Genomic DNA, 14,705 nt, shown 5'->3' with positions numbered 1-14,705 from the left:
ATATTTAGACTGAGTTCTTCTATCAAACAGAAAAACACTCTGTTCCACCTTGTGATGTCATGTAATAATACAGGAAGTGCTCCACTGTATGTTTAAACTCCATACACTAGAATCATTTGGATAATTTCAGCTCTGGAACTAAAAACCTCTACTGAACTAAAGGTAAAAGGTAGCTGTAAACTTGAAAACATGATGACATCACAAGGTGGAAGATGCAGACAGATAGTGATAAATAATAAAGGGTTAAAAACATGTTCTAATTAAACAAAACACAACAGTGGGAAGGTAAGTTTTTCAGGAGGTAACAGCATTATAACATATCTTAAAGCTCACAAGAGTCAATTTTATGTAATATAGGACCTTCAAAATGTATGACATAAAAAAAAAAGAAACAAAGACACTGGCCTTGGCTTGACAGTGCTGACGACGCTGAGGCCATATTGGAGTTGCCACAGTGTTTACACAGTGGCAGATTTCACTTAGTCATCGACACAAAAGGTACTTCTGCACAAAAGCCATTGCTTAATCTGAGCATGCTCCTCTCAATTCAGATTACATTTTCCATAAATTTTACTGCAATGGCCTGTTTTCAGAGAGTTCACACTTACCTATATGATATTCTGACCATCATAGTTAAGAGATTACATACAATTACAATACAATGTATTATATGAATTAGTCAAATGGATTTGCCATATGAGGTCAAACAGGTCAAACTAACATACTGACAGGCTTGGACTTGACTGACTCTTAATATTTATTTGGGTCAGTTTTTTTTTGTTTTTATTATGTATAATTCTAAAGGTGCATTGTGTAACTTTTCTGGTGGTTGGTCTGGTTGGTTTCACAGTGTGGTATTAATTATATTAATTAATTGTATTTATTGAAATGAAGACTTGGTTTGATTTTCTACAAATAACCCAACTGGGAGCTTTATTGTTGTTTTATTATTATTATTATTTTAATGTCAAAAATATGTTAGTTTGAAATAAAACCTTTCATTTGGTATCTTCTGTTAATATGTAGTGGATGCTTTAAAGTCATTAAATGTGTTTCCACCTCTCAAATTTGCATTAACTGTTATGCATATACACACAAAAAATACCTCAATAGAGCGTATAAACTTATATGATACGATATTTACACATTATAGCATTACAAATAGCTTTATATGTTTCAGTGTTTCTTATTTTTTTCACTGATAGGGTGCAATTTGAAGACTAAACTTTGTAATAAAATAGTGCAATGTATTCTTTTGATTTCAGAAAAGTAACTGTATTCTGAATACCATACTATAAATGACAGTGTAATATGTGATAGTTCAAAATGCACATTAAATATAAGGTTCTATTGTAGTTACCCAGAGGTCTTTAACTCTATGTCATACCGTCTGTCTTAAGAGGCTTCTGTCCTGTGACACTGCACATCTCTCTACAGCATCTATAGACTCTTATAATCTCACAGGGATCATCCTTTTCATCTTGGGCGCTTCTCTCTAAACTCATGTTAAGCCTGAGCTTTGTGTCGTTGCACTGCACGTGATGCCCATAAGCTCTGAACGGGTCAGAGAGAGAAAGACAATGGTCAATCTGTGATGAGATCAGCCTCCGCAGGAAATAGGATGACCACAGCACCCTTTTATGATTAAAGGACCCATATTGCCCTATTCTCTGACCTATGTTATAATGTTTCCTCACCACAAATATACCTGGAGTTGTGTTTTGTTTCATTCACATGTTTTTAACACATAAAGCCTGCATATTTAGGTTGAAGTCTTCTCTGAAACAGAAAACACTTCCACATTGTAGTGTCACATGGTAAGACAGAAACTGCTCTACTGTGTTTTTAAATTCAATACACTTTCACTAGAATCATATGGATAAGAGGTAATTGTTAACTTGAAAATTACCACTACATGACATCACAAGGTGTCAACAGAGCATTCTGAGCTTTGAATATGTAGACAGACTGATAATAAAGAGTTACTCAAACATGTGTGAATGAAACAAAATACAACTCCAGGTATGTTTTCAAAGAGGTAATGACATTATCACCTGGCTTAAAGCTCACAACAGTCAGTTTTGCATAATATAGGACCTGTGAGTTTGATTCATATCACATTTGTTTATATAGTAACTGATTCAGTGAGGACACAATGCCAGGTATTTTTGACATCTTAATTATTCAGAATTTTTTATTACCAGCTATTTGATCTTTGATATTGTACTGTAATGTGTGAGCTATTGTTTATCAGTAATTTCCTTTCAATAAAGTTTTTTTATAAGTTTAGTCTTGACATTAATATACTGTTCCTTTTCTAGGGACAGTGGTAAGTTCCCTGTTTGTGCTTTCTGTTTATATATTGCTTGACTTGCTTATAACCGAAAAACAGTACTGAACTGTATTATATAAGAGGTGCAGTCTTACATTTCCTTGGGTCAGTTCCACATCAGTACTGGACCGTGGCACTCTGGGAGGAAGTTGAGGCCTACTGTCCCGTTTGAGGCTACTGTCCTGGGAGAGTCCGAGCTTCTCCTGGCGCTGGTCCCAGTCCTTCTCTGGTGGTACAGTGAGGTCCTGAGATAGAGCCCTGTACTCTGTGAGGGGCCTGTGGCAGGTGTGGGGGACGCTGCTCCAGAGGGGGCTGGCATCTCCGGGGTTACTCCAGCGCTGGGCATGGGTGGGTGTTGCTCCCCCGGGAAGACTGACTTTATCCAGACCTCGCTTATGGGTGTTATTCTCCTGAGCAGGAAGTGTGGAGCATTTGCCCAAATATGGTCTTCTGTCGCACCTGTACTGTACATCCAGGAAGTTCCCAGTGAGGGGGCTCATGGCACCTGGTGGAGATTGCACTAAAAAAAAAATAAAATAAATGAACTCAAGTAACTCTTAATGGGTGTGAAGAGATTAACTGTACAGTATGAGCAATAGCATTAGCAGAAGTAGCATATTAGTCATCATGCCACCAAAATAAGAACTTTAAAACAAGCATAAAAATTCAGTGGTGAAAGAAGTACAAAATTTTTATACCTAAGTAAAACTACAGATACCGGAGTACTCAAGTAAAAGTAAAAAGTAAAAGTATTAAAGTATCCATTTTGTTAAAGAGTAAAAAGTAAAAGTATTTTGCAAGGTCTTATAAGGCTTAGAATAAAAAAAAATAAAAAAAATAACTGAATTTATTTTTTTTTCTAGCTGTTTTCATTACTATTGTTTGTTTGCTCAAACTACAAATAAACCCTCAGCCTTTTCAGCAGGTCTCAAACAATAAAAAAAAAACAACTTTTATTTTTATGCCCTGTTCAGAAATGTAGTGCAGTAGAAAGTACAGATATATATAATTAATACTATAAAATGTACCTAAGTATACATTTTACTTTACATAAGTACAGTACTACTTTTACTTTGTTATATTCCACCACTGTAAAAACTCCACATTAGCTCAGAGTAGAGTTGATTTTCTGCTGAATACCTCTGGAGTTCTGTGGCTTCTTCGTCCCATCCTTCCCATTTTTTGTAACTGGCTTCTTCCCACTCTTTTGGCCTCTTTTGACTGTATTTTTTGAATCGTGACCATTGCTCTGAAAAAGTTGTCATAGTACAGTTACAATTGAAATATCACTAAATAAATAACTTACATTTTTCGATAACATGTGTTTATGGTTATACCAAAAAGTGTTCTCATCTACCTGACTTGAAGGAGGCTTCTCCTTTTTCTTTGAGCCGGTATGATGCGCTCCCTTTCCTCTTTTGTTTTCTGTTCTGTGTTTTATCCTTTTCATTTCTAAAAGACAAATGACAAAAATTATATTTAAATATTTAAAGTGCCTATATTACACCATTTTCTGATCAGTTATAATGTTGTTTCTTCATCAAAAACATACCTGGAGTTGTGTTCTGTTTCATTCACACATGTTGAACACACAAACCCTGCATATTTAGGAATTCTCTCAAACTGGTAACACAGGAAGTGCTCCACTGTGTATTTAAACTCCATACACCTTCACTAAAGTCATTTGGATAATTTCAGCTCTGGAACTGCCAATCTCTTCTAAACAAAAGGTAAAATGTAGCTGTTAACTTGACTTAACCTGATATCACAGGATGGAACAGACCATTTTGAGCTTTGTAGATGTGAACATTACTCAAACATGTGTAAATGAAACAAAACACAACTTCAGGTATGTTTTTGAGGAGGCAACAGCATTATAACATGGGCAAAAGCTTACAAGAGTCAATTTTATGTAATATAGCACTTGTAATGAGTTCTACATACATTCCCACTCACCTTCATTGTGATGGTGGAGGGTTTGGTTTAAATCTTCTTGACTTCTGGCTGGTTGCCAAGCAGATGCATTATTACAGCCTGGACTATCTGTAATTTAAAATGCAAAAGAATGATTTATCAGTCTAAAGTTTTATTACACCCTTTCATTCAGTGTTTGTCTTTATTTTTACTATTTTCTACTATTTTCTTATTCATTTTACATACACACAGAAGACAAATATATGAAACAAGACATATGGAATTATGTTTACATTTTATATTCAAATCCTTTGCTTTGTCATGAACAATTAGTTATGTAATTTTCTTTACTACATAATTCATCTTCAGCTTCATGTATTTGATGTCTTCTGTATGTGTCTAAAATGCAGAAAGGAGTTTAAAAAAAATTTAAAAAAAAAACTGAATGGGAAAGTGTGTCCAAATTTTGGGGGGCTGGCAGTGTAAGTGAGAAATGAGTGTTTATTGATACTAAAATCAAGGAAAATAGTCAGTTTATTTCTTGTTACTAATGTACATGTTCTTGTCAATAATGTGCATGTTCTGCTTTTAATATCTTGTGGAAAAAGATTTGTTTCATTATATATTTGTATCTCTCCCATATTAATAGTGTTAGTCAATCCACTTACCAAAAGCCTCATTGTCTGATGCGGATTTGGATATTTGTGTGCTGAAATAAAAATGAAACAAGCACATAAAGCACATTAGATTTAAATCTGGTTTGTTTAGTCTTTAATGATCCAATCCCAGCTCATCATTCATATCTGTATGTTGTGTATTGCATAGCTATACTAGTACTTAGCATTTGAGGCTATAGGCTAAACAGTGAAGGTGTTGACAGCTCAGAATTAGTGGGTGGGCTTTGAATCCTCTTACATCAGCTCGTCCTGTGTTATAATCTGAACTGGTCCATTGCATCACAATCCTTCTCTTCAATAAATTGATTAAACATCCACCAGTTTCAACTAATATCTTCCATGGACATTCCCAATGTAGACTCCCAGTTCAATTTTACTACTAAAATTTGTCAATACTGAAATTTGACAATTAAAATTTCATTTAGTTAAATTCTAAACATTTACTTATTACTTTATTTTCTGATCTATGTTATTGTTTCCTCATCATTTGTTTCATTCTCACATGGTTGACTTCTGGTGCACCTTGTGATGTCATGTGGTTAGGCAGGAAGTGCTCCAACGTGTTTTTAAACTCCATACATCTTCACTAGAATAATTTGGATGATTTCAGCTTTACCAATCTCTACTACACTACAGGTAAAAGGAAGCTGTTAACTTGAAAAGTACTACACTATGGCACCACAGGGTTGAACAGCACATTTGGACCTCTGGAAATGTAGACAGCCTAATAACGCAGAATTACTCAAACATCAGTGAACAAAACAAAACACAACTCCAGGTATGTTTTCGATTAGGTAACGACATTATAACATGGCTTTAAGCTCACAAGAGTCACTTTTGTGTAATATAGGATCCTTAATTTTATTACACAAAGACACGTGTAGAAAATATAGTCCAGTATTGTAATTGCTGCTGTTAAAAGAAGAGTACAGATGGAGTTCAGTGGAGCAGCAGTCAGAAGGATTAACCCTGAGTGAAATTAAACAGTGAACCTTTCAAGCCATAGTATTACTACAGTGTATGGGGAAAACCCTTTCACTGCTATAAATAGGATATTTTCATTACTGCTGGATGCATTCAACAACACATAGATTTAGAGTGGGACTGGGAATAAGATCTAATCTAAAAACAACAAACACATTCAGAGTTTCCTGAATGTAAATTGATAATTCAACATTTTATGCTAAACATTATTAATATTAATATTTGAATGGATGCAAAGGCTGCAATTTTAGAGAAGTACCATTTCTTCCACAAACAACAAAATAGCCTTTTTCACATATAAACTGCTAACTCTGTAGTTTAGAGCTGTATAAGCAAAACGCATGTGATTCTTGTATTCGTTTGTTAGGCCATATTTAGTCAATTCTAAACACGTTTAAAACGTAACTTTTAACTAAATCATATTATTAAAACATAATTGAACATTGAAATTACAATACTTATATTAGTACTAATACTACTAGATATTTTTCTCAAATGATTCAGCTCAGACCCTATTGTCAAAATGTAAATTCTTAACCTTGTTTTTCATTCATATCTTCATATTTTATGCTTTTTAGACCAACATTCCAGACCACCCACAAATTGGTGCCAAGATGAAATGGTACCAGTTATTTGTTATTTATTTTACAGCTACTGGTCGTGCTAGCTCACCTTCTTTTCTTTTTGTTGGAGGTGGCAGTGTTCATCTGAGGCATGTCCTGGACACAAAACAAACAAAAAAATAAACAAATTGTCCAGATTAGATTTAGGCCCATTTAATTTATGTAATCTTTGGATTTAGCAGCAGCTGTCTAACAGTCCATCATTAGGATTTTTAAGCAGCTTTTTAGTCCAATCTGGTCATTTTGTCACTCCATTTATAAAATTATTTAGTGCCACTTCTTTTACAATGCCTTTTTAGTATTGTCTTTAATTGAATGAAATGAGAAACCAGAAATGAAACAAATGTTTAAATTACAATAACATCAAATACCAGGTTGATTAAGACAGGCATGTCTTGAACTGTGCATAACCAGAAACTTGCTCTGAAGTGACAACAGTGTGTAATTTGCAAGATTTATTTATTTATTTATTTTTACTTTTTTCAGTTTTTTTCATCTATTTCCCCACTTCCACAACAATATTTATTTCATTCATACTGATCAAACACTCTGTTACACACTGTGTAACTTTTCCAGTAGAGAGTCCACCACTTGCTTGACCCCATGTTATTTTTTTCCTGAAATGTTCCACAGTATGGCATTTAATTTAACTATTTCTATGGAGACAAGCAGGTCATCATCACCAGGCCAAGTTACAGGTCAGATCTGTGGAGATGTAGACTTACTCACAGTAGTGTGCAGGTGCATGTACAACTTCAAGCTAATAAAGTTAAAACAAAATTCTGACTTTGATGATTACAGCACAAACAATTATAAATTCTCCTCATTCTTAAAAACAAAACAAGCTGACTACAGTGAATAGAAAAAATTTTTCAAGAACATAGAGGACACGATTCAAATTCAGACTCCCACGAAACAAATAAAGGACTAGACCAGGACCAAGCCAGAACCAAATCAGGACAAAGGCACTCGGACACTTTACAAAGGATTAAAAGACATGAAAAAATTATCGGCAACACATAAAAACAATAATACAGAGACAAAATGAACAGTGAAATCTGAAGGGGAAAGCTATCCTGAACAGATGGGGTTTAAGTCAGAAATCTGTTGCAATTTAATTCCCAATGATACAAGATTAAAGAATGAAAAAACTTCTGACCAAACCACATTTATACATGCAATAAATAAACCATACCACAGGAAAAAATGACATATTGTATCTTAGAGATGCACCAGTCCAGCTTTTTCTGTTCTGATATCGATGTCAATACGTTAAATATCTGTCAATCCCCGATATCATCCCACACTAGAGCAAAGACTGAAAATATAATTTCTTTCTTTTAAACACAAACAGCATGAGGTAAAAGTTATCCAGATGAGTTTTGTAACTGTTGTTTATCAGTTAAAGTAACTATAGAACAACATTTAAAACTATTACAAGTTTTTTTTGGGCCAATATTGTCCAGTAAATTGTCTTATCACACCAGTTTATAGACCAAAATGGGACCTCAACTGAACTGATATTCTGGGAACTGATATCTGATCCATGGAAAATTTGCAATACTGGCACTGATATCCAACACCAGTATTGTATCAGTGTTTCCCTAATAAACTTGAATGTCAAAATTGACATACTGGTGAAATACTGTATGAAACAATAAAGCATTCAAAAATAAACAAAAGGTACCATAGAAATAGACCTCCCAGATCCTCTCCATTTCTTCTTGTCTTCAAGCAGAACTGCAGGGCTGCCGGAGCGACTCACGGTCCGGCTGCAGGGGCGACTGGAGGCTCTGTTCGGGACTGGCTGTGGAGGGTCTCCAGAACTCTGCACCGCCTCATACAAGCTGTCCATGGACCCCTCCTGATACACACATTTGCAATACAATTATTAGGACTTGACAAGGTTTAAAGGGCCTATGTTACACAAAATTGACTTTTGTGATCTTTAAGCCATGTTATAATACTGTTACTTCATCAAAAACATACCAGGAGTTGTGATTTGTTTCCTTCACAGGTTAAACATGAATCTAATATTGTGCTTTATATTTTTTATGCTTTATGTAATAATTTTGGGCAAATGCAGTACACAGCTGGGTCCAGTCAAGCGGTAACGGAGGGAAACAGGGGCAGATTTTTTACATTCAAATAGCTCTTATTCAGAAACTAGAGGGACTATTGAAATAAGTAATGTATTAGAATGTAGGAAAGTTAGCACTCCAATAGGGTAAAGTTAACCCTGCGATATTCTTTCAAGTTGTTGACAAAAATTTTTAAAACTCATGTCAGTAACGGAGGGAATGAAATATGCAGCACTTTTTGGGCAATAAATACAAACAGCGATAACTAACGGTTCTCACTTACATATCCTTAACAAACTGGTTTGAATATTTGCTTAATATACTGTTCTACAATATGGTACAAGATTAGGTTGAAAAACCAGTTACTTTTTGAGTAATGAGATTTTTTTATTAAGAAAGGTCATGGTAACGGAGGGAAAAGTAACGGAGGGAAAATTGTGCAAGCAAATAGAAGGTGCATGATTTTGCATAATTTGTCATCTTTTTTCTTCCGAATACTTTAATATTACTTCAAAATGAATGGAAACTATTTCTATAAAATATGTCAGTCCTTCCAAGCAAATTTTTATCATTTTAAATAGATTTTCTTTTTTTTTTTTTTAAATCATGTACCTTCATCAACAGTTCAAAGATCAAATAACACAAGATATGATTAAATACATCAATTTATTTACATGATTTGCAGGTCTTTGAAATTTGGGAAATAATTTTGTTCCATATTGCATCCAGGTATATTTAAAACGTATGTAACTTTAGAACCAAAAATGGTACAGAAAAAAGGTAAACAGTTTCATAAACTAGAGTACACATGCTATCTGTTGAATACATTTTTATATCAGATGCATTAACTTTAATTTTTGGTCTTGCTGTATACTTTTGCTTGACCGGGCCCAGCTGTCAAAGGTTCACAAATGAATCTGATTATAAAAGTCCTCCATGATATGAAGTTTATGAATGGAAGCCACACCAGAAAATTACATCATATTTTCATACAATGTGTAAATAAATACGGTTTAAATTTGCTTGTCGTCTGTGCATGTAAAGCCAGATTGAAATATGTCAGATAAGATTTTGTATTTAAGATGAAAATGTATTCTAGGAGTAATATCCTCCTAGAATACATAGGAAGGCCCAGAATTTTGTGGTACACTTCTGCTAACAAAACAAATACATTAACAAATACTTGATTTTGCAATGTAGTAATGACTCTTCTTGGAACAGCGCCCTATGATGAGTGCACTGGTGTTGTTTATTATGGCTGGATGGCTCTTAATAATCCTGTCAGTGATCGACATCTGGTCAAAGACAGGTCTCTACATTCACGCCCCGTCCACGTGGAGCTGTGCATCTGCTGCAGCATCTGAACAGCCATATGGGGCTTCCTACGCAAACTGCAAGTATGTCCAACACAACTCAAAACATCAACTTTATTCACTTTCAATTTACTTTCTCTAGGTGCATTTATTAGACTTTTATGAAACTTTGTAAATACTGAGCAATATGTGCAAACAAGTTAACAACAACAACAACAACAACAACAAACCCTAACCCTAAAAGTCTGAAAGTCAAGAGTGTGTAATAGTGATCCAAACATATATGCACATAGGCCTATTACACACCACAACAAACAAATATCTCTTATAAACAGCCATAATGTTATAACCTAGTTCAAATGTGGCAATGAAAATTGTGATTTATTTGTTTGAAAAACCACAGCATAAAAGTCAATGGTAAAATATGGACTACGTAACTTTCAGGTCATCTTCATGAAGATATATTATACTCACAGTAAGAATCATGATAATCTATGGTAAGAATGCACGTTTGTCAATGTAAAAAAAAGATTGAGTAGAATAGGCTATACCCAAATGACCAAAGTTAACATATATAGAGTAAATGATTTTAACTTTAATAGTATAAGCCTGAATAGTCTATAGCAGAATAATGCCATCACTATGCCCCATAAAGAAGGCTGGACAGTAACTTTACCAGCTGGATCTGCTACATGAGTTGTTGCTTTACGTGACCGAACCCTGCGCACCCGTACCAGACCAGTGCAGAAGAAGCTTTAGCCACACGTACCAGTGAGAAGCAGAAGAGGTTCATGTTGGAGCGGTCCTGGAGGTTCTGGAGGAGAGCACGGGTGCAGGACAGAGCGGTGACCGGACACAGAGACACAACAGCGGCTGCCTGCGTGAGTGGCGCGCGGGTCGCCTGCTGCTGTCTTTCAGATTAATACCACAGTGAAATCCCCGCGCTAATCCAATAGATGGACCACCACTCTGCTCACTGTCGACAGCACGCCCACTATAGGTAGGCTACGCGTTGTTTTTTGTTTTGTTTGATTTAGTCAGACTTCAAGTGAATCAGCTTTTTCCCATAGTGTGTCCAAGGAATCCATAAAAATAGTTGGAAGATAATTGGCCCACTTGGATTTTCACTTTTTAAATAGCCTAGCTTTACCTTTGTAACCTTTTTCTTGTGCATGCGTTTTAATGAAAGAAAACAACGCTTTTAGTTGATTTGATTTTCGTCTCTGTTTAGTTTAGTCTATAATTAGCCTATAATTAGTTTAATTGCCACATTGGCTCGCAACACGTGATAGCTATAGTGTAATTGGTCCACAAGGGGTCGCTTTCCCCATGTAATAACCTTTGAGTTTTTTGTTTTTTGAGTTAAGACGTTTTGCGCCTCATCCAGTCGGCTTCTGCAGTTCTGGTCAAATTAAAACACTGTTTTATATCCAGCAGCATTCTGATATATGAAACAAATCTCAACAACAGGTATGTTTTTGATGAAGAAACTACATTGTAACATAGATTAGAAAATAGCGTAATACGGGCCCATTAAATGACATTATTTTAGACTTCTGAAATTAGGGGGCAGCAATTTTTAACTGAATCTGCAATGCACACTTATGCATCCCTGTAATGCCAGGCCTGAATCCAACGCCCCTGCCCAGATTAAGAATAGGTGTGAGTGTGTGAGGGCATCAGCAGTATCAGTCTAATCCGTCTGCTTCTATCTAATATGCAGACAAACAGCTGCAAAGATTACATGTATGACCCATTTTCACTCTAATGTGTCAAACCTTTAATACACATAAAGAAATTCTGCTCTGACACTACTTTTCATTCGGACTCCGCTCTAGCTCACTGTATCTGTGTCAGTGAATGTACCTGTAGAAGTACCTGAAATGTACATGTTTTTATACAGTCAGTTATTGTGAATTACAATGCAGAATAGTCATGTTCAGGTTAAATGCTGTTAGATTCAGTGGTGGAAAGTAACAAAGTAAAAGTAGTAAGGCATTGTATTTGTGCAACATTTCTGGTGGAGGGTTCGCCACCTGATGTCTCCATGGAAATGTTATTGTTTTGTCTAGAATGTTCCACAGTATTGATTAAACCTACCTATCACAAGGGAGACAAGCAGGTTACAGCATTACGGCCCTATTCACAGAGAGCATTATAGAATTTCTGAGCAATACAAACACCTGTAATGAATAAATAGTAGATGAAAATGTTTAAAGTCATACCATGTTGCATTCCAGGCAAAGCAATAACATCTCCGTGGTGACAAGCAGGTGGTGGACCCTCTGCCAGAAAAGTTGAGCAATGTAGCTTTAACAAAAAGTATTAGCAACTTGATGACCAAATGAGAAAGGGACCCCTTTACCCAAAATAATTATATTTATTTATAGTCCTCTTTATTCTTGAAGATAAAAAAATTTCCTCTGATTTCTAGAGGGGAAATGGGTAAATACAACACAAGAAGATATAAAATACAATATATTAGCAAATTAGTAAATTTTATTTTTAATACATAAATTGAAATTAAGATATAATTTTACTGGTTCAACTTGGTTGGGTCTGTGCTATTCCTCCTGTCCTCCATACTGTTGTCTTGAGATGTGCCTTTTGCTTTTCTATTAAGAAATACATTAGCAGTTACAGTATCAAATGTAAACACGTACAAATGTGGATTACCTTTTTTCCTCATATTTCCTCTCTCGATATGAGGTGCTCTGCTTCATCAGGTAGAGGAGGACCATGTCACAGAAAAAGGCTCCCTGGAAAAGAAATTAATTTAATATAAAATACTATTGCCCGCAACTACTACTAATCTACTACTACAAATATTTTAACTATTATTAAGTAGACTACTATATGTTAAGTGAGATGACTTACCGCGCCCATCAAAGCCAGCCCTGAGCCAACATTAATTGCTGTTGGGATGATGCTGAATTTGCCTGCCTGTGTGCAATAATTCAAATACAAATAGAATATCAATCCAGTGGTTCTCAAGATGGGGTTTGGGGACCCCTGGGAGTCTCAGGGCCATGTGTCGGGGGTGCCCAAATATTGTGATAACACTGAACATTATTTAAATACTACAATTTCTTATGATACACAATCCCAAAAATACAATGTTGTGATGGTAATAACTTCACCAAAAGATTAGGCACATGAGAAATTTATCTGAATTGTATTCTGAAGAATGATATTTTCATACCAATAAGGAGTCCCTGGCCTCAAAAATGTTGATCTAATCTAATTTCACATGATTACCTTCCCATGTACCATGATGTTGAATCTCACTCCATACACTTTGAACAGGGAGCGGTGTATCTCACCAGTGTGATGCTTAAAATAGCGTGTGTGTCTGTGGAAGGAGAAACAAAGCAATAGCACTTATATTCATCTCATAAAACAAATATGAACCTTACCTGAAGTTGAACCCCATTGCAATGCTTCTGTTGGAGACGCTGGTGTCCAAGCGCGTGAAGTAGTACTGTGGATGGCACTGGGAGTATCCTTTATCAAGATCACAGTCCCAGTCAATCATAATGCCAACTGACCCGCCCTGCAAAACACACTGTCAGTAAGAATTTTGACGGATAATTCTAAAGTCATTTGACAATCCATAACATGACATTTATGTAATGATTTAATTGAACATAACCAAAGGTAAACTTGCAGGTATAGTATACTAGGATGTGTCTTTACATATATAGCCATGTCTTGAAAGTTGTAGCCTGCTCTCCTGGTGATGTCTCCAAGCCGAAATATGGGGCAGTAAGGATGGACCTTTTCATTGTATTGGCATGCCTTTAAGTACGATTCGTCACTAGTTTCCAGAACATTAGACCTTAAATGCACCAAGATATTGTAATAAATTAATATACATATATTTTATTGTTTTGAAGACACTAATAAGTTAGGTAGATTAGAAAAGAGTAAAAGATCTTACTTAGAAAATGAAAATTTAGGAAACTGTATGAAATTCTTGATGTAAATAGTGAAATTTTCTGCATTTGCCAGTAGTGCTCGCCTGTAAAACACAACATAATATAATATGAAGTAACTGTTTAAAATATATTTTAGGCTTACCGTGGTTTGTATTTCTTTTCAACAGGACACCAGCCATAGATTTCACATGTCCCAGTTGAATTCACATCACCGCTTATGCACCGACCGCTCATCAGTCCTAAGGAAAAACACATAATGGTAAATAAAATGAAAAAGACTTTTGTCAATCCTATTTGAAAGTTACCATTTCCAGCTACAACTGTGTGTCCTTCTCTACAGTCTGCATCAGATGCACAGTGACCATCCACAACCTTTGAGCTCTGAAAATAAAACAAATCATTGAAACCATTATTAATACTTTGTTGTCAGGTGCTCCCATAGAAGTATAATAAGATCCATGGATGCTCCTTAAATTCACCCATAGTTCTGTACTGAGCAATACAACTCTTATCTAAACATTGAGCCCTCTAGTGGCCAGAGTGAGACATGACCTCTCTCATGGCTGTAGCCCATGGAACAGTTTGAATTGAAAACATAAAAATTTGGTCTGGGTTACTTTGTTGTTATGCCAAGTGTTCTATAATGTTTAGGTATAGTCCAAATTAACAAATTGAGAAGAAACTTATGGTAATTAAAGGCCCATATTACACTATTTTCTGATATGCTAGTCTGTAATGTTTTTTCCTCATCACAGACATACCCGGAGATGTGTTTTGTTTCATTCATACATGTTTAACACATATTTAGAGTTCTTCTCTCAAACTAAATACACTCGACTCCAC

General features: G+C 35.4%; 2 protein-coding genes across 2 annotated transcripts in view; both read right to left on the bottom strand.

The window, feature by feature from the left end:
- Positions 1–1,584: 1,584 nt before the first annotated feature.
- LOC129412607 (uncharacterized) lies at positions 1,585–12,311 on the bottom strand. Its single transcript, XM_055166682.1, has 9 exons — positions 12,150–12,311; positions 8,218–8,394; positions 6,580–6,626; positions 4,915–4,955; positions 4,289–4,375; positions 3,690–3,784; positions 3,473–3,581; positions 2,428–2,852; positions 1,585–1,635 (listed from the first exon to the last, which is right to left on the bottom strand). Exons 1-9 carry the CDS (start codon positions 12,177–12,179, stop codon positions 1,585–1,587), a joined length of 1,062 nt encoding a protein of 353 aa, XP_055022657.1. The 5' UTR covers positions 12,180–12,311.
- Positions 12,238–14,705, bottom strand: part of LOC110161958 (P2X purinoceptor 5-like) — a 9,052-nt gene continuing 6,584 nt past the window's right edge. The window contains exons 4-13 of the mRNA XM_020926800.2: positions 14,168–14,243; positions 14,005–14,101; positions 13,865–13,945; positions 13,621–13,762; positions 13,341–13,477; positions 13,183–13,276; positions 12,802–12,867; positions 12,601–12,683; positions 12,465–12,539; positions 12,238–12,354 (exon numbers count right to left, since the gene is read on the bottom strand). Of these exons, the coding sequence (XP_020782459.2) occupies positions 12,321–12,354; positions 12,465–12,539; positions 12,601–12,683; positions 12,802–12,867; positions 13,183–13,276; positions 13,341–13,477; positions 13,621–13,762; positions 13,865–13,945; positions 14,005–14,101; positions 14,168–14,243 (885 nt within the window). The 3' untranslated portion in view covers positions 12,238–12,320. The remainder of the gene's footprint in view (positions 12,355–12,464; positions 12,540–12,600; positions 12,684–12,801; positions 12,868–13,182; positions 13,277–13,340; positions 13,478–13,620; positions 13,763–13,864; positions 13,946–14,004; positions 14,102–14,167; positions 14,244–14,705) is intronic.

Source organism: Boleophthalmus pectinirostris, unplaced genomic scaffold (assembly GCF_026225935.1).
Source record: "Boleophthalmus pectinirostris isolate CB_2022bp ecotype Guang Dong unplaced genomic scaffold, ASM2622593v1 HiC_scaffold_9, whole genome shotgun sequence".
NCBI lineage: Eukaryota > Metazoa > Chordata > Actinopteri > Gobiiformes > Gobiidae > Boleophthalmus > Boleophthalmus pectinirostris.
The sequence above is the reverse complement of the archived record's forward strand: the minus strand, read 5'-3'. Positions and strand labels throughout refer to the sequence as shown.

Bases quoted from the DNA above. Each gene is read 5' to 3' on its own strand.
- LOC129412607 (XM_055166682.1), bottom strand. From the start codon at position 12,179: ATGTTATTGCTTTGCCTGGAATGCAACATG. The intron at 6,627-8,217 runs GTACCTTTTGTT...TTTTGTGTCCAG, and splicing joins CTGGGAGGTCTATTTCTATG to GACATGCCTCAGATGAACAC. The intron at 1,636-2,427 runs GTAAGACTGCAC...TAATCATAAAAG, and splicing joins TGGAACTGACCCAAGGAAAT to GGTGCTGTGGTCATCCTATT.